The 23211-nt window shown below is 35.2% G+C and overlaps 2 protein-coding genes across 4 annotated transcripts; both read left to right on the plus strand.

The window, feature by feature from the left end:
- Positions 1-10383: 10383 nt before the first annotated feature.
- Positions 10384-13564, plus strand: LOC113775323 (dolichol-phosphate mannose synthase subunit 3-like). The gene is made up of 4 exons (XM_027320150.1): positions 10384-10655; positions 12433-12539; positions 12638-12745; positions 13044-13564. Exons 2-4 carry the CDS (start codon positions 12438-12440, stop codon positions 13101-13103), a joined length of 270 nt encoding a protein of 89 aa, XP_027175951.1. The 5' UTR covers positions 10384-10655; positions 12433-12437; the 3' UTR covers positions 13104-13564.
- Positions 13565-15043: 1479 nt separating this feature from the next.
- Positions 15044-19630, plus strand: LOC113774914 (exosome complex component RRP43-like). Of its 3 annotated transcripts, none has more exons than XM_027319566.1 (9): positions 15044-15139; positions 16700-16898; positions 16984-17033; positions 17132-17201; positions 17277-17382; positions 17769-17835; positions 18004-18079; positions 18760-19058; positions 19224-19630. In XM_027319566.1, the coding sequence occupies exons 2-9, from the start codon at positions 16742-16744 to the stop codon at positions 19305-19307; spliced, it is 909 nt and encodes a 302-aa protein (XP_027175367.1). In that variant the 5' UTR covers positions 15044-15139; positions 16700-16741; the 3' UTR covers positions 19308-19630. The 3 variants fall into 3 exon arrangements, with proteins under 3 accessions (XP_027175367.1, XP_027175366.1, XP_027175368.1); XM_027319565.1 differs by having other exon boundaries at positions 16718-16898; XM_027319567.1 differs by having other exon boundaries at positions 16718-16898; positions 17808-17835.
- The last annotated feature ends 3581 nt before the right edge of the window (positions 19631-23211 follow it).

The raw sequence follows: 23211 nt of genomic DNA on the forward strand, positions 1-23211 counted from the left end.
TTATTGAACGCTTTATGCCTATATGAAATTGGTTGCTTGAGTGATAGTAACTCACTGGGCGTAAACTCACTCTATTCCTTTTGTTTTCCTTATAGGAATATAAACACTTTTGGAAAGTCCATGAAAGTTGGTTGCCGAGTTGAGTTTATGTGAATGAAATTTTGAATAGCTCTTTTTGAGCAAACTCTAAGCGCATTTTGATCCAACCAAAAATGTCGAGTTGTAATTTGCAAACCGTACTTGTATAAACTTGTTGGACAACTTGGGTATGCCCTTTTGGTATGTAAATGCTAAATTTCAAGATGTATATGGTTGATTGATACTTGGTTGGATTTTGACATGTCGGTTACTATTCATGGCCGACTCTGTTTTCATTTTTTTTTATTTATAATTTTGACTTGATTAAGCGCGCTTGTATGTTCCGGAACGTTTAGACCGTATTGAACTGTCCCGTTAGTCCTTGTGAGAGTTAGGCAGGCAGTCCGCGTACCCCCTTTGGTTCGCCTTATGGGAAGGTGGGGCTGTCACACGTATCCTCAAAGATTGGGAATATTTGTTCTCTTAAAAAATCCAAAGTAACACTGGGGGTGTTTTTATATAAACGATAACAATTAAAACAATTGAATTAAGAATAAAATAACCAACTAAAAATTAAATAACAATTCACTAAAATCAAAGTAATAATAATTAAAGATCTAGCCAAGAAATAACTTCAGCAATGATTCACCTAATTGATCATCGATGTACAAGCATTTCCAATTATTTATTAATAAATAAGTTATAATTGCCAAACAAGCGATGACAGTCAACCCCTCCTTACTGTGTCGGTGATTAAGGTACGCTCGTTGATCACTATTTTAATTGAGAAATAATTTTAGGTACGCCCGTAAGATTTAATTCTCCAATTGCATTACGTATTAGAGGAGCCCTATTCTAATCAAATAACGCACTACCAGGGTTATTTCAGATTAGCCCGCGTATTCCCCTGACACAATTCCAATCATGCTAGTTGTCACTATTTCAGAGCAATTAAATAATTACGAATTTAATGCCCTAATTGACAATAGATTATCCAATCAACTAATTATCTGAATTCAAGACAATCAATTAATCGAACAATCATAAGCACTGTAATTAGAGAATATGCGAATACTAATAAATAAAAGGAAAAGAGAAAATTAAATCGATCTCACAATTTTTAGACGAATCAAAGCATCCGTTGTTCCTTAACTAGAAAAGAGAATTTAGCTCATATTTCATGCAAAAAAACCCATCCAAAATTGAAGCAAAAGTCGCGGCCATTGTCTGCGTTTTGGAAAGCCCAATTCGTCCGAGCAATTGAAAGCCAAACGAAAGTTACAGGGAATCAATCAATGTTTCAATTGATCTTAACATACGAGTGAATGAAGCTACCAAGAGCCTATGCGAAGAAAAGTCAAAAGCTAAATCTCCATTCTCCTGACATGCATAAGAAGAAAAACCCAACAAGAGATTCAAGGGAAAAGTCAAAGAAAAACTAAGTTAAAGGAAAAATGATCTCTCCTCCCCAGCAATTACGAAAATGGGCAGAAGTTTTTCTTTGCCAACAATGTCCCTGGGATAAGCTCTGTGACTTGGACTTCTTTTCTATAAAATTGGCACTTGTTATCCTATTTTCGTTCTACTCTCTGAAATAAATGCAAAATACTAAAAGTGAGTAGAATCCAACAATTAATCCACATCAGGTCAGGTAATAAGGGAAAATAATAATAAAATAAATGATAAAATTGCAACCTATCAGAAACTGATGTGTTCAGCCCCAATTCTTAAGTTGTCAGATTTTAAGAAGGCCTTTGTAGTAGAAAAAGATGCCAGTAGGGGAGGCATTGATGCAGTCTTAATGCAGGAGGGGCACCCTATTGCCTTTCTGAGCAAGGCATTGTCAATGAAGAACTTAGGTCTATCAGTTTATGAGAAGGAACTTCTAGCTCTGGTAATGGCAGTCACAAAATGGAGACACTATCTGGTTGGGAATCACTTTATCATCAGAACTGACCATCAGTCATTAAAGTATCTACTGGATCAAAAACTGAACATTGCTCTTCAGCATTAATGAATGACTAAATTGATGGAATTGGACTATGAAATACTGTATAAGAAGGGATCTGAGAATCAGGTGACAGATGCTTTATCAAGGAGACATGAATCTATCCCTAAACCTCCACTTAATTCTTGTTTAGCCATTACTACGGTTAGACCTGGATGGATTGAAGAATTGCAGAAGAGTTATGAGACTGATGCACATTGTAAAGACATAATGGCCCAATTGTTGCTAGATCCTAGCTCTTACACTGACTATGCCTTGGTAGATGGAGTACTGAGACACCAAGGTAAAATTTATTTAGGAACTACTAATAATACCAGGAATCAGGTCATTCAAGTACTCTATGCTTCAGCAATAGGTGGTCATTCTGGACAAAGGAATTGTTGGCAGAAGATAAAAAGCTTGTTCTATTGGCCAGGTATGAAACAGGAGGTGATAACTTTTATTCAGAATTGTGATATATGTTAGAGGAACAAGTTTGAAAATGTTCCTTATCCTGGATTGTTGTAGCCAATATCAATTCCTAAACAAGTTTGGTCATATATTTCTATGGACTTCATTGAGAAACTGCCAAAATCACAAGGATATGATACTATATTGATAGTGATTAACAGATTCACCAAGTTTGGTCACTTTATTATGCTTACTCATCCATTCACAGCAAAAGTGGTGGCTCAAGCTTTCTTAGACAACATATACAAGATACATGGATTACCAGAGTCCATTATCACTGATAGAGATAAGATCTTCACCAGTGGATTCTGGAGGGAACTCTTCAAGGTAATTGAAACTGAACTGCATTATTCATCCTCTTACGATCCTCAGTTTGACGAACAGAGTGAAAGGCTCAATTAGTGTGTGGAAAACTACCTAAGGTGCATGACAAGAGAGTTGCCTTCACAGTGGAGCAAGTGGATGGCCCTGGCTGAGTAGTGGTACAATTCTTCCTATCATTCCAGTATTAACATGACTTTCTTTGAAGCCTTGTTTGGGTATAAACCAGTGCCTCTGCCATTGGGGTCATACTTGGATTCAATAGTACCTGCAGCTTCCAACATGATCCAAGAGAGGAACAGGATCTCAAATTGCATTAGGGAAAACTTAGTTAATGCTCAACAGAGAATGAAATACTTTGCTGATAAGCACAAGACTAAAAAGGAGTTCTCTGTAGGTGATTGGGCATTTCTAAAGCTTCAACCCTAGAGACAGCAGACTGTTGCAGTTAGAAGATGTCTAAAGCTATTCGCCAGATATCATGGTCCTTTCCAGGTAGAGGAAAACGTTGGATCAGTAGCATATAAGTTGAGGTTACCAGTAGGTACAAAATTGCACCATGTGTTCCATGTGTCATTACTTAAGAAGAAGTTGGGGCCAATTTAGAACATTTCACCTAAGCTACCAGAGTTAGACACACAGGATCAGTGTCCATTGCAGCCAGAAGCAATCTTGAAGAGAAGAGTTATTTTGTGAGATGAGAAGCCTGTCATTCAATTCTTGACTAAGTGGAATCATTTGGACTATGAAGAAGCATCTTGGGAGGACAAATCCTTCATTGAGCGACAGTTTCCTATATTCCAGACTTGAGGAAAAGTCTATTCTTAAGGGGAGGAAATTATCAGGAAAGGGAATAATTGTAATAAAGGCTGGAGTGATTAGATTTCAATGTAGGAGCAAAACGGTGTAGTTTTGAGCATTAGCTGTAATTAGGAGAGGTTAAGTCGGCTAATAACCAACTGGCAAGGTTGTTAGAGTTTGTTATATATAGTGGGACCCACAAGTGAGAATAACAAATTTTTGGCAATAACAATTTCATTCTTTCCCTGTCTAAATCTTCTCTAATTCCTTCTCTCTGATTTCCCTCCTCCTATTACTTCTTCCTTTTACTTCCCTTCATCATCCGATCCAATTAATTCCAATGATTCACTGTAGTTCCTGACATAGGGGTACAAATGAGTCGAGTTGAATCGAAATTTGACCTAATCGAGCCAATCCTCAATTTAGTTTTATGAATCTCGGGTTCAATGATCTCAAAATGTAATGCTCGAATTTTAAAAAATAATTATTTTTATTTTTAAAAAATGAATAAAATAATAATTTTCTAAACAAATAATAAAATATTATGGATATATATGTAATTTTACCATTAAAATAGCATATATATATATATATATAATCGAACCGGTTCGCGAGTTGAATATCTTTGAACTCGAGTTTGACTTGATCATCTTGAATTTGATGTTGATCGAGCTGGAGTCGATCTCAAATTCGACCTATTCAATTCGTTTGTAAGCTTACTCCAAAGCAAATTTTTGTACCCATCTCATCATGCTTACTAACTTACCCCAAAATCAAGGACCAAAAGCCTGACGAATTAAATACTCACGTTAAAGCCCCAACTCGTCTTGACAGTTAAATAAGACAATGAGCCCACCAAAACAATCTGGTAAGATTTAGAAACATGATAGTGAAGTTAGAACCTAGAAATGGCACAATTGTGAAGTTAGAAGTGACTCTGATAGTTTCATTAGCAAAGAAACTTCTTGGTTAACTACACAAGGCCAAATAAATACATATTTCACTTCAAAAAGAACAATATAACTGAGCAAGTTTACATGTTTCTCCATGGCACCTTTCTACCCTAATCATTGATAATCACCATTTCCCTGAATCCTTGTCGATCACCGCTGTTATACCAAGTTCTGTTACATATTTTATGTTAAACAAAGATATAAACGAGTATAATCAAGTTAAAATAATTCTAGCTTTTTGATAAGTGAACTTAATTTGTTTAGTGGTTAAGTCGAATTCAAGCGAGTTTAGTTTTGTGAATCCAAACTTTGAGTTTAGTCCTTGTAAGTTAAACTTTTTCACATACACATCTTGAATTCTATACCGAAAATTAACCAATTTTATTGGTCAAATCCATGGCACAACTGAACAACTGCCCTAACGGTTTTCATTTCCCCCAGGAACTTCATTCGTAAACCATATATATATAGCATAATACTCGATGAAACTTTACATTTACTGCAGGATCAACAGAACCCCATTAAAATCATCTCCCTATCTCCCTTTTCCTTTTCAAGAAAATAGGCAAGAATAAAAAAATCCAGTTTTCAGGTCAATCAAGAAAATGGAGAAAGAGCAAGAAGGTAGACATAGAACAGAGGAAAACAAAGCCCCTAGCTCTGGCTCAAAGAGTCCAGAGATTGTTCAAGTCGGAGTTGAAAAGAAAGGCAGTGATGAAGCTTCTTGTTCGTCACCATCTCCACCGCAAGAATCTCTGCAGATGGTTTTCAACGACGGCCAGGGTGGGACGTACAAAATCCAGGCTTTCATAGGAGATATGCTTCCTTTGGAACAAGTCTACAGAGCAGAGTTCATCAAGAATGAGGACAATGAAGACGATCATAGCAGCGGACAAGTTGTTCTTGTAGCTTTGAAACTGAGCCTTCCAGCGTATTCATTCGTCCCTGCAGACGGCGGCTATAGAGAAGGGCCCGCCTACGACGAGAATGATATCCTTTTTGGGATCACACGGGAATTCTATGAGAAAAATCTCCACTGTCAAGTCATGCCGTTCTTCAATCTGGGCTCCCTACGCTACATCATCTCAAGAACTCCCCTCAAGAAATTGCCTGAAGATTGCATTGCTGTCATATTGAGAGAAGTTCTGCGGGGCCTCTCCAATCTCCATCGCTCTAAGAGATACCATTCCCAAGTCAATGCGGGGTTCATCTTTGTTGCCGAGACTCCGAAATTATCAATCAAGCTGTGTAATCAGGAGACGAAATATTTCCACAATCCTGAAAAATACTGCCCAAGAAAGGTGTGGGATGAAGGATGGTCTTCAGCAGCCTACCCGGACAGGTTTCCGGTGTCGCTTGATCCTACTAATAAAACTTGGACATATCCACCGTTTTTTGAACCCAAGCTGAGAACGACCAACATATCTGCTGCAGCTGATATTTTCAGTCTTGGTGTTACAGCCATAGAAATGGCTTGGGGGCCTGTGGATCCTTCTTATGAGCAAAAGAATGTAAGAGTCAGTACTCCAGAAGAATTCCTGTCGATAGTTGAATTAATGCAATACACCAGCTATGATATCCCGAGTGTGAGCGATCTCTACCTTTATGGTTTGCTTGAACATCGTAATAATCGGCAGCCAAGCAGTGATTTCACTAGCACTACTGCTCTAGAAAATGCTGCTGATCAGACTGAGGCGACAGTAGAAGAAGAACAAGGAAGGATGAAAATTGTTATGGAGGCCGTCAGTGAAGAATTTAAGAATCTGCGCAAGAAAATCAAGAAATTCATTGGCCGTGGAAAGGCAGAGGGAACGCATGAAGGAACACCCGATCTCGCTGATGAGCGAAATTATCAGGTTTCAAATTCGTTCATTAAATTCGTGAAAAGATGTGTAGTTGTTGAACCTGTGGAGAGGCCCTCAGCTGAGAAGCTACTGAAGGATGCATTTTTCAAGAAGTACAAAAAAGTACCTCTGCAGCGCTTCGCAGATGTCGTTTTGAAGAACATATAAGATGATTTCTGTGCTCTTAATTTTTAGCTACTGGTAGTTTCTCTGACTGATGCAGGAGTGATTCAGTTTTCCGAGCGATGGTAATTAGAATTGTACTCAGCGTAGTAGTAGAATTGGCCCTTTTCATTCAGTCAAATCTGATTAGATATCATGATCAAGCGTTTAAGAGTAGAAATTGGCAGGTGGGAATTGGCAAATTGCCTCGTCCACCCTGATCAATTGTAAGTCTCCTCAGGAACTACTACTACGATATATGGCAATAAAAGTTGTCTCATCATACAAATTAAAGTGGTCAAATCTCCTCGTGACAGCATGCAGATTCTTAGCTTACAGAAGATTCAATGTGGTTTTTCCTGAACATAATTTGCCATGCATGCATACTCTAGATAAGAAGCATATACCAGTTGCACTTGCATATTCAAGAAAATGCAAACTTGTACTACACCACATCAGTTGTATATATTTCCTTGTTTTGGTTCGTTGCATGGGATGTCCAATAACGACCCATATGCGAGACTTGAATGCTTCAAGGAAAATGTAAAATGCATACTTCTTGTTTTCAAACGGCCCTAAATATGGTGCAACATTATGTAGACCATCCGGAGAAAAAAGACCTAAAATAAATGCTAGAAAAAAGTAAAGAAATGAAGGCAGCTATGGACATTTACGAGCAAGTAGTTCAAGCTGTTCCAAGTTGAACAAATTCTTCTATACTTAACCTCAATGAACAAATACACATTACAAAAAAAAAAGACAAAAAAGAGAAAGAAAGGAAAGGTTACAACTTACAACCTAGAGACCAAGAACAAAATAATGTTCAGAAATTCATGCCCAGACACCCCCCCCCCCCCCCCAATTTCTCTTGGGTCCGTTTGAAATGTGAATTTGCATGTAACAACAAAAATTTGAAACGAAGAAATTTCAGATTAATATACTTTAAAAATCTCCAGTAGTCAAATTTCTTGTTTGCTAGATAAACGAAACATTTAATTTACGTGAAATGGACTGTCTAAAACAACATCCCTGTTGATGCTTTTAGGAGCAAACCACAAACTAGTACAACATTTTCTTCCAAATAGCCTACCCACCACTTCTTAGAGGAAGAAAGGGAGGGGAAAGGGATTTTTTTTTACTAAAATATTAATCTTACTCCTGTTTTTTTTTCCTGAGAATTACTTGGACTTGCATCTTTTGGTCGGAAAATTATTTAAAAATAGGTTCTGGTCAAAATTGATACATTTGGAGGACTGTTTCATGTGAGGGATTATGAAAGAATCACTTCAAATTAAAGGTGGTCAGCGACCATTTTGATCATTTTTCCTTATCTTATTATCAGTAATGTAATTTGTTACTAATAATGTTGTTCGCTAGTACAATTTTAAGCTTTGGTGGCTAAAACCTCAAAAAGTAAATAGCCAAATGCTCACAAAATATGGGTTTGATATAAAATCAGAAACTGCAGTCACAGATTAATCCATTCTTTTTTGTTATGTCATATAGTAACAAAGAATAATATATGTTGTAAGTGTGGTGATTCATGCATAGTAAACTCGTTACTAAGAAGACTATAAAATAAAGGAGAGTTGAGACATGGTGATTTTTGGTCCGGTTTACTTGTAAATATTGGCTATATTAGGGTCAATCATTGTCTTTGGTACCGTAGTTTTTTTATGGTCATTTACTATTCTGAAAAGAGCAAATTATCTGAATGACCACCAAACTTTTAGAATCGTTGAGTTTTAACTATTGAATTATTAAAAGTTTGGTTTTAACTACTGAATTATATAAAGTTTAGATATCGAGCCATTAGATTTAATCGTTAAACATGACGGATTTGAGTGTTCGCACGATTCACGAGACAAAAGAAAGAGGCATAGCTAACGATTAAATTTGACGGAACGACCTAAACTTTAAACTTTAGATAGTTTAATGATCAAAACCAAACTTTTAATAGTTCAATAGTTAAAACTCAACAATTCCAAAAGTTCAGTGGTCATTCGAATAATTTGCTCTTCTGAAAATGTTGATGTTGATGTTGATTTCTTTTCCTATTTATGATTATTAGAAAATTCTATGGATTTTCTCTATGCTAATTTCCGAGCATTTATTCTATTGGAGCTACTTTGAAATGGTTTATTCAAGTATTTTTGCCTTTTCCATTTATTGCCCATTTGGGACTCTTTTAGAAATCTCGAAGACAGAGGATGGAGTTGACCACGCAAAGATTGGCCACCTCTCCCCGGTAGATTAAGATAGGATAAGTTATACAATTGTTATCGTTGCCAAAAAAAAAACTTAATGCCTCAAAATATGAAATAAAACTATGAAAATTAAACAATCCCACTTCTTCTAATACTCAGAACACGCTTATAAAATTCCTAATACCCTGAAATTAAAGGCGCCTTTTTGGCTGCCCACACATGCATAAATTTCATCTTATGATATTTTCTTGAGAATAAAATGAGAAATTATAAAGGAAAGAGGAAAATCCAAAATTACAAGAATTGAAAGGCTAAAAAAATTGTATTTTAGAAAAGTGATTTGAATATTTTTTAATCATTTAAGAAGAAGATATATATCTGCAATTCCTCTTTTTTAATTTCAATCATTAAGGTAAAGATTTTTGTGGGAAAGAGAAAGAATTAAATAAAGAAGAAAGAGAAAAAGAAATAAAAGAAAGGAAAACAAGGTAAATAAAAAGTCAAAATAATGCAAGGACAATTTTGTCCTATAGGGGGTTAAGTGAGCAAAATTAAAGGTTAGGGGGTAAACTGAAAAATTTGGTATACCTTAAGGGGATTAAATGTGATTAACCCTAATTAATAAGGAGAGGTATAATACTAAATATTAAACAATAAACATATTTAGTAATTAGAATTTAGATATTGGTAATTTGGTATATCATTCATGTTTGAACTATTGATATTTGAATGCGTAACTTGTAACTTGCAAGTATTAGTGTACTCTAAAATTATATTACATATTTAACATAAAAATTCATATTCTCTATTCACTAATCTTAAGGCTTTAAGCATAGACAAGACAACTAAATAGTCTAAGTGAATGCATGTGAATTGCAAATCAACGTATTAGTGTATTGGCTTTCACTATTAAAAGCAAATTAAGAAATTTGCATATTTTTCCAAAAAATCTATATAAGAAATAAGAATAAATGTAAGTATAATGTATTACATACTTTGTAATTTATAAGTAAATAAGTGACATTGTGTATATAACTACACAATAACATAAGTAAGTAAATAAGTTGTATTTTGATTTGAAATAAATTATAAGTTTGTAACTTAGTAACTTATCACTAATTATTTTAAATTGTAAGTTTGTAACTAATATAATTTATCACTAATCGTAATTTGTAAGTTTGTAACTAATATTACCTATTATTAATCATTATAAATTATAAATTTGTAAATTATTACTAATCATTGTACAGTCTAAGGTGTATTTTAGTTTATATTAATCACTTTTTATTTGTTCCTTAAATCATTGATTAAGGATTCAAGATATAACTAGGTATAAGTGATCAAATAAATACCAATTAAACCACAAAATGATTAGAACATGAGTAATGTATTAAATTATGAATAAATTTGGGGATCAAATCAGTAATAATTTTTAAATCATTGAGGAGCATAATGGATGTATAATAATTTAGAGCCCCAATTTGCAAATTAAAAACTACACAATCACTGCCTTCAGGTGAATTTGGATCGGAGACTCGCAAATTAACTCATTCCCAAATCCCAAATCAATCTGAGAAACAAAAACGAAGTCTTCTTCTTCTCCTCTCTGGGATTCTGCCTTCACAGCTTCACTCCCAAATCAGTCTCTTCTCCGCCGCACTCTACGTCTCCACCTCAGTCCTCATTCGACTCCAGTCCTTACTTCACCAGTTCACCTTAACCATTAGCTGACCTCAATTACCGCATCCATACGCCGTGCTGGTTCATCGCTGCCAAAGCCAAGTGCCAATCGCTGCTCATCTCTGGTTCATTGCCGTGCTGGCTCACGTAGGTAAGTTCGGTAATTTTTAGCATTTTAATGTACTTTTGGTTTTCTTTTCTGGAGAAGAAAATTTCTGGGAATTGTGTAATTGAACTCGTATGCATGATTGAGTGGCTTTTGGGATGAAAATGGGCTTTTGAATGTCGCTTTCGGGTGAATTTCTGGTTGTGAATGGAGCATTCTCTTGTAACTTGTGAAAGCTAACAATTTTAGTGCCTTAAGTGGTATGCCTTTCGGAGTTGATGGATGGAAGGAGGCATTATGTTGATGTTCCTATCTCGAGAGCGTTAGTAGCACTGAGCATTAGGACAGTGAGATCTCTTAGAGATCCCTCAACCAATTCACTGAGCAAGTTTTCTCCTTTGGTGGAGAATCTGAACTGGGAAACGAATTCAAACAATGCAATTACTTTGGCTTTTGGAAATAAGCCAAAAGAATTTGTCAATGTTGAAACATGCATGTTTGATTTTGAAGACCGGAGGCTAGATGATGAAAGGGATTGCCATGGAAATGGTCAACAGCTGTACTACTCGAGAAAATCTAATGCCGAGTTAGTCTCACATGAAGATTCTTGATTTTAATGAATTCGGTTAACCCGAATTCATTACCAATTCGAATTTGAAAGCGGTTTAGATTTCTGTAAGTTTAATAACCGAATTTACCGAATTCATATACCCGAATTTACCGAATTCATATACCCGAATTACCGAATATGCACCGTTTGCTCACCCCTAGTGGTAGGGGAAACTAGCAACTTAGTAAAAATGTGAAACAATATCTATGTGCTAGAGCTTACATTTGGATTAGTTTGGCTGGCTATGTTTAACAAGAGCTGATGGACAACCTAAACTGCTGATCGTGTTTGGGACTCTACCTAGCCCTTGATTTTGAGGCTTTTCCTCAATTGCATTGGTAAAGAGGATTGTTTTTGTTGTATATCCTTCCACAAGCACTTCATTTCATTAGTAATTAGCTATTATCAGAATTTTGTTTGAGAAGTTATTTTGGTGATGAGAAGTTGGCAAATTTACTCTTCATGTAAGTATGTTGGTTATGCGTCCATTGTGATATCTTGCTCAACTTTGGCATCATCAATATCTGGTTATATTATTTACTCAATGCTGTTCTTCCAGAATGATACTGGACTCACAGAAGAAGTTTTGAGTTCGATTTTTTTGTTCATTTCGTGTTTCATGTTTTTCCATTACTACTGACCAGGAAATGGTGATATTTTATTCTTATTTCATGACAGAAGTTTCTCCTCCGCCGTCTTTTAATTGTTTGTGATTTAATTGTAATTAAGGAGATAGACAAATTCTTCTTGTAGTTTCTATGACGTTTTTGTCTTTTTGGCATGTAATTATACGATAAATACTGTAATATGTATGTGTTATAATATGCATGCATTACAAATGGAACTGTGAAGAAAAGGCTATTTGTGTTTTCTAGACAACCCTTGTTAACTTCATACCTAAAGCAACTTACATGTTATCTTTTGAACATTTTTATCTTTAGCCTACAGATAATAAGTATGTCCTGCACAGGTGTGTATGCATCCCATTTTAAAATTCTTTGTTTTGAGTTGTACAGCAAAATCTTAATTGTATCAAGAATGGTTGCCATTGAAATGATGGCACTGCAGCTCCTTACAGATGTTTTTTTAAGAGTCAAAAGTGCATAAGATCTTAGCAATGAAGTGGAGTTCTAGCTAGCTATATGCAGTAGACACTTGTTTAGAATTTTCGTAATTGAAGTATCACTAAGGCGAAGAATCTTTCTCTGACAGTTAAAATGAAGCATATTCTGAAGATTCTGGCATTGCTAGTGGCTATTTCTGCCTGCTGGATTGGCCTTTTACAAGCGTCAGTAATTCCAGAGAGCTATACGTGGTTGGTGAGCTTCTTCTTCTTATCTTGGTTATTTCTTCACATATCTTCATTCTCTTTCTCATATTATGGGATTTAGCTGACAAATTGTCTTTGGTACCCAAGTTGCCGCTCTATTTCATTGTCTCTCTAGGATGCTATGGCGTCTTAATGGTTGGAGTTGGCCTGATGCAATTTCCAACTTGTCCTCAAGAGGCACTTCTCTTACATCAGGTATTTTTACATTATTTATGTTCACTAGACAAGTTGCGGATCATGCTGCTCTTGTGTGGATTATAATTGGCAACTGGTGGAAATCGCCAGCTTATCCCCCCAACATGCCTCTTTCCATTCAGGAAACCTAAATGAGGAATAAAATATTACACATCTGCTCTTTTTTTTTTTTTTTGGCTGAAGAAGCTTGGTTCCGGGGGCTGCAAAACAAGCAAATTTAGAGTCAGATGTGTAAATCAATGAAATTGTCTTTTCTTTTTCTTTTCGGATTTATGATATACAGTTTTTCCTCGTGTAGGATATCCTTGAAGCCAAGGACTTCCTGAAGAACAAAGGGGTAGATGTTGGTTCCAATTGATTATCATGCTGGAGTTTTAATATCAGATAAATATGAGAAGTTTTAACTCAAAGGAGTAAGCAGGCATATCAATTGAAGAAAGGAGCAGAGATTTTTGAGTTTCGCTGAATCAAGTTCTAATATTTGACTTGTCCTAAATGCATTGGTCCATGATAGATTTTGGCAGCGCAGTATTTGGTTGAGCTTTCTGTATGATCCGCCTGGTCATTTTCAGATGCCCATATGGATCATTTGGCTCTCCTGCCCCTTACTTGAAGCTTTTCTTGCTACTTCTCTATGTTAGACGTTTTTTTTTTCAAGGTAACAAAATGATTTTTGTTCTGTATTGTATACTAATTTGAGTTGATCATGAACTCTCCTTCTCATAAAATGCTTACTCCTTGCCGATGTTTTGTTTGGCAGAGTACTGTGTATTATGATTGCCAATAACAGAAATAATTGACTCAAAATTTTCATATTTATCAAGCCATTGCCAGAGCTAATTGTATGGTACTTCATCTGCTAATAATTGAAAACCATATAGCTCATAGTTTCGTCAAAATTCAATAGGAAATTGTGCATGTCCTTGTGATATAGGTTGACTTGTAAATTGTTAACACAAAATATGAAGATTGTGACTGTAGCCTTTTTTTTTTTTTTTTTTTTTGCAAATATGGTTGTTTGTCATGATGGTTCACTTTTAAACTGATAATTTGGGTCAGGTTCTAAGCTACAAATATAATCACATTACACAACAAAATAGAATTCATGCATATGTGTGTGCATAAATACTAGTACACATATCAGTTGAACTTCAAAAGAAGAGTATTTCTACTTCATTTGTGCTTATATGTATATTAATCAATCTTTAAAAGAACTATTCTATTTCTCTAATTTTGAAGTTGGTCAAATTTTATACCCCTGAAGCATTACATCAATGAAACCAAAACATTCTTTGGAATCACATATTCTACAAAATCATATTGTAAAATTCATTTTATCATAATTATCATCAACTAATTCCCTAGCTTGATTTATTAAATTTTTCCAAAATTTTTTTTTATTACAACAAGAAGTATATGTTCTTTCAAACACTACTATTCTTTGTTTGTGGTAAATTCTTGGATGGATCCAGTCTTCCACCTAGATATAGACCAAGTGGAATTAAACAGCTACGCTGCTCCTAATTTTATTTCATGTTTATTGGAGTAATTTTTATTTGTTTATTTTGGGTTTGGAGATCTTTATAGGGTGAGATGGGAGCTTTGGACTTTGGATAAAAAAAAAAAAAAGCAAGAAGAAACCTGGCTGTGAAACATTTTATTGACACTTGGATGTATTCGTAAAAGAAGGGGCAAAAAAAAGGGATAATTTTAGAAACCTCCATGAGGTTTGTAATTACTTCACTAGCCTCTCCTGAGGTTAAGATTTTGGTAACAAAATTAGTTCAGGTCATAAAAAAAGTAACATTAAAATACTACTTTAAAAAGATATGAAACTTTGATTCCATAAATATATCTTATCCATGTATATAAGTTGTATTAATAAAAAAATAAAAATAATTAAAAGTTAAAAACAATTAACACACATATATTTACTATTCAAAAAGTCCATATTCAATAGATTAGACAACACAAATAAGTAACAAAATTACACTAATTATCAAAAGATTCAGCAAAACAGACCAATCATATCTCTTAATATGAGGTTTGCTATAATTTTTGTGATTTTGAAAAGAATTTTTTTTTAAATTTTACTTTTCTTTTTCGCTCTTTTCTCCTTTAGTTCCACGAAATTAGTTCACAACTTTAAGTGTTTAAAAGAAAATTTGGTCGTGAAAATTCTTTTCCCTTGTATTTGTTTTTCTTCTACCAAAGGCCCTCGTGCTTGTTTTATTTACTGTTATTATTAGCATTTATTTTGCAAGGTCCGGTAGCGACTCTAAGCATTTATTTGTTCAGTCCTAATATGTGACTGTGGACCCTTCCTCCTCCCTCCTCCCAGCTGCCACCGCTGAGCAGTGCAGTCCAGTGCAGGGTCTAACATCTCAATAAAAGGTAACCCCCTCTCCCCCCCCTTCCCTCTCTGTATTTTCAGGATAACATTGGTCTTGTTTTACAAGACTTTGCTTCTTGAAAGGAAGAAGAAGAAGGGAAAAGAAACAATTGAAAGAAGAAGGAGAAAACCCCCCTGATAAATTCAATCTTTCTAAGCAAAGATGCTTTTTCTGGATGTTAACTAGTTGTTATTAAGTTTTCTGTTTAATTTTAACAGAAATAAAGTGAATGGTTGTTATCTTTCTGCCACTGTCCCTTTCGAGAGCTTGAATTTCTAAACTTTACCACCATCTTGATTGAATGTATGTTGATTTTCTCTACGTAATCATGTAGCTACTTTTTTTTTCCCACTTGTTAATTTGTGTTTGTATTTTTTTCCCCAGAGGAGGCTTGTTTTTTCTTGTTCCTTTTTTTTTTTTTTTTAAATTTGGGTTTTGGGAAGTTTCTGGTGGTGGGGAGAGGGGGTGCGGTTGGTTGTTTTCTGTGGTTGTGGTTAACCTGAGAACATTCATTTCCATGTTAATTTGATCCTCTATCTGCATTTTCTCTATGTTACCTTATCAGACTGTGCTTAGCTAAAATATTGACGTTCTATTTCATTCATTCATTCATTTGCATTAGCACATGTCTTTTTGACAATTGTGCTAATCATTACCAAAGTATGAATCTTTTTAGGGATGGTAAGTTGTTAAAGTATGTTTGCCTGAATTTGCATTATTAGGTAATTATTTACTTTGTTCTGATGTGATCACGTGGATCTTAAGTCCATTTGTATCAGAGCACAATCATTTTTAATTTGTTAAGATCCAGCTCAAATGATACCCCAAGAAGTAATTGAATTCATGCACTCACTAGCCATTTCAAGAATTCTACAACCATCATATGGTGATGATGAATGATTGTTTTGTTGTTCTGACATGACATGTTAAACTTAGAGTTTTCTGTAAGACTTAGACATTGAAGGCATTTTTTTCCAATAATCACCTGTCCTAATTTGGTTAACTGTTTTTCCCACCTGCACTGTCCATCTTGTTGAAAAGCCAAGCTTAAACTTTAGGCTTTGGTATTCACAAATATTATCCATTATCAGACATGAGGCTGGAGATTTAAGAAATTTTTGCATGCTAGCTAGTCACATCATTAGAATAGTGCTAGACATGTGGAAGGCAGTGGTATGAGTGCAATAATATCTGAACATGTTTTCTTCACTATTATTTTCTTTCTTAAGATCTGTCCAAATGCGTGATCTTTTGCTGGTTTAGAAAAATTAATCGCTTTTGACATGAGAAGATTGGTTCTTATTGAACAAGATTCTATAAGATAAGATTGTTCAATGAACTGTTGTTTTATTCATCTTTGCCTTAGAACCAGATAAATCTAGTAAGTTTCATAATGGATTATGATTTTATTACCGGCACTCAACAGCTGATAATTTGTCACCTTTGAAATCCTTTATGTTTTCTATTTCCTATTCGGAGAATATTGGTGTTAGTGCATTTTTCACTTACAGATAGATGGGAAAAAGTAGGGTCTTTTCATATAAGTTAACAGCTTCCTAAGGGCTGAGGCTCTCTGCAGGCGACCAGACGGGTTAGAGAGAGCATGGCTGCTGCCAGTGGCTCTGATTTATCTTCAGAAATGGAGGTGGATGCTTTTAGACGTCTTTTCCCTCTGAATTTTCATGAGCGCCATCTGCTTAAATCTATTAGACCTGATGGCAGGACCCTTGGAAAAGCTAGAGATACAATCATATCCCTTGGTCAGTCCAGGTTTTATTTGCGTAAAGCTTTCTAAGATTTGCGGATATTACTATTTTCACCTAATTGCAATTGGTTTTGTTGTAGGAGCTGTTACATCGGCAAACGGATCTGCACTAACAAAGATAGGCTGTACGGTAAGTTCTTATGCCACAGTGCTAACATGTTATTTTATTTTCTTACAGTTTAGGTTTTTGACGTAGAATCTAACACACGTCACTTGTTTGATGCTTAGACCATGTTGGCTGCCATTAAATTGGAGGTTATGACACCTACAGTGGAGTCACCGGATGAGGGATGCATAGGTTCCTCTTATAGCCTCTTATCATCCTTAATTCTTTAATGGTTAATTGAATACTTAAACGTGCAATTTTGTACAGCTATAGATTTTCATATGCCCCCAATATGTTCTCCTATTGTTCGGCCTGGGAGGCCAGCAGAGGCCGCTCCAGTTGTGGCAAAGCAGTTATCTGACACTATTTTGAGGCAAGTCATGGCAACACCTTGATACCTGCAATCCACTCCTTTTCTAATTGATAAACTACTTCCTCTTTTAACCTAGTTTTTACGTAGTATTGGATAATGATTTTGAATTGCCCATGTAAAAATGCATTTTCTCTTGTAATCCATTAGAGATTGCAAGAGGTCTTACACACCGTAAATTGCAAGCTTAGGTATTTGTGGAAAAAGTCAAGCAATTAAGCTTGGTGATTAGTATTTCAGTGCGTCGTTAAACGTTTCTTTTGGTAACATTAGAAACTTTTGCATTTTGTACCTAATACAGAGTGCCAGACCTCTTACATCTTCATGCATTCTGTTTCTGGATATCTATTTTCTTGTCTTTGCTGATTGTTTGGTTGAATAATTTATAGTTCTGGCATGATTGATTTGAAAGAATTGTCTTTGGTCAGTGGGAAAGCAGCTTGGATGGCTTACCTGGTAATGAATTTTGAGCTGCAACTGTTACATAACCTTTGTTTTTAGTCCCTTTAATTAGTCTTGTGTCGAACTGAACTTTGTTGTGATTTCCTTCATGAAGAAGTGTATTCTCAGACTTGTGGTTTAAGCGAATATAACCGCTTATTTTGCCAACTTATGATGGCACAGGACATATATTGTTTGGATGCTGATGGGTCCCTTTTTGATGCTGCATTGCTTTCTGCAGTTGCTGCCTTTTCACATTGTAAGTTTATCTCTTGATTTCCTATCCTGATTACTTATCAAAATTTTTCAGTTCTTCCCCATTTTCTCCCAGTAGAGTAATGACGCAAGAGAATATCTGAATGAGTAATAATGGGAAACAACCCTTGCTTGATGTGTTCACTCAACTTTTTTTATTTTTAAATTTTTTTCTGTCTTTCATGTTTGTCAACTTCAATTTGTGATTTGGCTGTGTGAGGAATTTAGTTTAATCATGATAGGAACTGCCATAAGTGTAGGTTTTAATCCCCCTAATTCTTTTGTTCCTTGAAATATAGCCAGCTTGCCCGCACTCAGCGTTGGTCAGATTTTATACATTTTATTGCCAAGTCCTGGTTCTCCTAGATATTTTTTGTTTGCTCACCTAGAACAGGGTCCTTAAATATAGTAGCCTTGGGATGAAAGTTTTCACCCACTGTCTCCTGCAATTGTTTTGCTCTTACCTACTCTTCATCTTCACACCTTCTGATATGCACAAAAGTTGGTTTTTATGGAGCTGGTGTTCACTAAAAGACGAGATTATTCATCTCTGTAATTGGATTGGATGGCAAAACTGAGGCTTCTGGTATTCCATCATAATTCTTGCATTATAGAAGATTGTGCTATGTAATTCTTGAGGTTCACATGCTACCTGCTTGTTTACATGACTTCCGTTGCTTGCAGTGCAAATTCCTGTAGTTTCTCTGAATGATGAGGGAAGGATTGTGCTTATTTCTGAGGATAATGGGGGAGGGAAGTTGGAGAAGGAGCCAGTCAATAAAGAAAAAAGGAAGCTCAAGTTGGCTACAATACCATTTTCCTTAACTTGCATACTTCACAAGAATTACATCCTGGCAGATCCTACAGCAGAGGAAGAATCCATAATGGAGACACTTGTGACTGTGGTATTGGATTCCTCCAGTCAATTGGTTTCTCTTTACAAACCAGGTGGACCAGTTCTTGCCCAAACGTCAGCTATTCAGGTTAGGCTACATCGCCTTGAGACGGGAAATAAGATTCCATAATGTTTCTGTAGCATGGAAAAATGTTTAGCTTTCTACTCATTTATTATGGCCATCCCTCCCACCTGCATATTCATCCTCTTTCCTTATACCATGAGAAACTGCTGATGAAGCTCACAACTGCAGGATTGCGTCTCATTAACAAGACAGAGACTGAAGGAACTTCAAAAGATCTTAAATGAAGCAATTTCTGATATGGAGGTGGACTAAAAGCAGGACTAATTTATGAATCCATCGGTATCTAGGTTTTAATGGTATTCGTTTCTTCATACCCTTTAGTTTCCTTGGTTGAGAATGAAATGAGCAGCAAAATATCACAGAGGACGGTGCTTTAGCCAATCTTTTTGCAGGGATTATAGTTGGAGAGGAATTAGACAAATAGCAATTTCATGGTGAGCTTGTAAAGGATCCTTGTGACTGAAACTTTTCTTGACCTTTTTCTAATTTTGTTCTATCTTCATGTCAGATTTACTGATATTTAGATAACACACATTCACCCAATTTGGCAATCGGTGATGGTAAATCTGAACGTTTGTCTTTTCCTTTTTTTTTTTTTTTTTGCACAAAACACGTGTGAAGAAATTTGGCACTATGTTAAGTTTTTCCCTTTAGTGCATTCAATAGAAATGCCCAATATGATTATTAACCACTGATCCACATTTAGCATTTGAGAAAACTGCAGCTTTCTTTAGTTCTTACAGCATAGTAACAATTTTCTGATATCTTGCAAGAAGGCATTTGCATTTTCTTCCCCCCGACCCGAAACCTGCCAAACAAATAAAGGATAATGCAGTGGTGAAAGTTTGTGTAAACTTTTTGTCAAGAGAACGGTCTCCTTCAGTCAAATCTTATCTTTTCCTTGATCGAAAGAAAAGAAATACTATATGGACATTATGTTTGTTTTACAGCTATATAAAAGTTTCTTTCATTTGTAATTTACTTTTTTTTGAGTAACAAATCTAGAATATCAACTAATACATAAACTCTAGAATATTAACGAAAACACGCTAAATTTACATATGTGAAAGTTTCTCTTTCTAGAAATTTAAGTATCGCAAAATATTGGATCAACGCGACAAAAGTAAGGGTGGGGAATGTTGAGGAGGGGAAACTGCCCCCCAAAAGTTTGAAGAATTTAATTTGGGCAGCTATTTTTTTGAGAAATTGTACAAATATTAAGTTCCCCACCCTCACACCCCTTCCCCCCCCCCCCCCACGAAAACCTTGATAAACTTGAGGATGAATTACACCATTAATTAAGTGGTTTATTTTCTAAAAAATTGTTTTGAAGTTTAAATTTTTAGAGATATTTAATATCTATCATTTCAAGTTCTATATTACATTATTATGGTAATAATTTAATATATTTGACTTTAATATTTATATTTTTAGCTTAGTATTTCCTTCAATTACTTGTACAAATTTAGCTTTAGTAATTGCTAATCTTGAGAAAGAAATTTTTGTACTAGCCCTTAATTTAAGAAAACTGAAAAATGTGTTAGGGACAAGGGAGAAAATGGGGGTCGTAGCATGCATGAATCTTAGAAAGCTTAGACAAAGGTTAAGGGAGCGGACGGCCGGGGGTTTGAGTCAGTGATGCAAAAACTGGAGGATGCTTCATTACTATTCCTGCAAAATACATACATTTCAATCGGCAAATGCACATCTGTACATATGCCACATTTTGTTTTTGAGCTTAATTTTTATCATAAAAAGCTCTAGATTTCTGTTTTTTTAATTAATGGACCTTTTTTTTTTTTGGTAGATTGGCATATGGGGGATGCAACTAGTTTTCGTCATGCATTTCATTTTTTGCAGTCCCAAAGTCTAAATCCTAGTTACACCAATTCCTTGCAGGTTAAAACTGTGACTCTTCCCGACTAAACTACATACATGGTATTCGAAAAACTTTTGCTCTTTTGTTCTTTGATTTATCCCCCGTCTCCATACAAAGACGCCAATTCCTACTGTGATGAAAAGCATATGGAATAAAAGATCAGTTGATATGCTTGATTCTTCTGCAAACAGAAGCCCATCTCAGAATATATATATTTTTTTGGGGTGAATGGAGGAACCAAAGTAGAAGTTTTTTGTTTGATGATGCCTTCTTTGCCTGCTAGGCAAGAGGATAGCAAGTTACAAATTCTGTCTCGGTAGGACATGTATTTCTATTACTATGAAATTCATAAATGAAGTAGCTAGTCAATGGTGGGAAAAATCGAAGACTTTACATAGTACTTTTTTATCGGAAAATCAATCTAATATATTTCGTACCCCTTGTTCAATGAGAAATGGGTCAAATTCTACAGGATAATGGACTAATTCACCTGTAAGTTTATCTTGAAACTTTTTTTGCCTTTGGGGATGGTCTCCTGTGTTCTTGGTATCATTCCTACGGCACATCACCCATATCAGGTAGAAATGTCTTAACTAGCCGGCAAAGCAATGGAGGAATGCTTCCGAGTTCCAATACTAATTACCCCATTTTGGGTGACAAATGGTCGGTCTCCTATGTAGTAGTACATTTTACCAAAGAAAAGGAAGTAAAAGTAGTGCATGAATAAATTAACTCCTTCAATATTTGTGGACAAAACGTTTGAGTGTCAACTAATGCGTTGAAAGATCATAGTGTTGACGGGATCAAGCTTATATTTCTAGCCAATTTCTTGAGGATTTATTCAAACATGTATGGAGTTTTTTTTTTTATTTTCATATTGAAGGAGACATGAATCGACCTAAATTAAATGCATTTGGAGGAAAATCTGTTTAGGGTTTTTAAAAGCTAAAGACAACAGTAAACAGACTTGCATGCAAATAAGTTACTGTAAATTAACTACATTCTTATTAAAAAAAATAAACACATTTAACAAGTACTACTGGACACCCGTTAGCTAAAACTCTTACAGAAAATGATTGGCATGCAAATAAGTTACTGAAATGAAAGAGAAATAAAAGGAAAAGAGCGAGTATATCAAGACTTAAATTGACAGTTAGATATTTTAATCTAGTTATTATAACATTTTTGCTTTGACTTTCAAATTATTTCCTTCGCGTTCTCCCTTGTAAAGTTTAAAGTCTCTTAAAAAAAAAAGACGATTTCTCCAACCAAATCTCAATCTTCAATATGAATTTACTTTCAACAATTGCTAAGGACCTCAATCCCATGGCTTCCGATCAGGCTAATTCGAATTTATTCAACAATTATAAGTATTATTTACATCAGACTATACATAGACACTAAAGTAATAAATTGATATTAAAATAGTAAATAGCCATAATAAGTATTATTAATTTGTTTCTCCGTGGGATGCAACATAATTTCAAACTTTCTTTAACTTTCATTTTCACCATGCAAAATACAAGCGGAGAGGTATTTCCAACAATTATCACTCAACTAATGTCTACATTTATTATTTTAATATATAAATCGTCTTGCACAATTGGTTGCCACAAGTCAGCACGCTACACAAATTAATCCCGACTAATTTGAAATCAAGAACCCTTCTGAGGGGTAACTCTCCTAATATTATTTTCTCTAAATCAGTGGGAAGTGAATCATCATTGACTTAGACGAGTGCACACTCTTTTGAAATCACTTTTATAATGTTTGGCTATATATAGTAGCAGATAATGGGAGGTTAAGAATTAAGGTTTGAATCATTGACCTTCCATCCTATCAAATCTTACAGGGTTTGGTGGTGACCACTGAACCAAGCTCAAACTTTTTATCACTTGACCGAATGATCGTTATTATGATTCTCAACCGTGTCCTTGTAGCCGTCAAAACTAGGAAGCAAGGTAAACTGAAAAATGCAAGACTACTTTTTATTTTTTTTCACCCTTTTCTTTTTCTTATGGGCATTTAGTGTTCTACGTGTCATTGTTAACCTGCCATGAGAACTTGGGAGGTTGGACCCATAGGAAATATCAATTTCCTTTCCCGCAGGGACACAAGGCTAAAAATCAGAATCTTTTCAAGCAAAAAGACCTTCCCTTCCTCAAGGATAAAGGATAAGTAAATGTTCACTCTATAATGACAACAAAAAAGATTAAAAATCTAGCAATCTCATCTGTCCCCCTCCTCTCTCTCCTCATCATAAACAATCCAATCTAC

Source organism: Coffea eugenioides, chromosome 6, assembly GCF_003713205.1.
Source record: "Coffea eugenioides isolate CCC68of chromosome 6, Ceug_1.0, whole genome shotgun sequence".
NCBI classification, from domain to species: domain Eukaryota; kingdom Viridiplantae; phylum Streptophyta; class Magnoliopsida; order Gentianales; family Rubiaceae; genus Coffea; species Coffea eugenioides.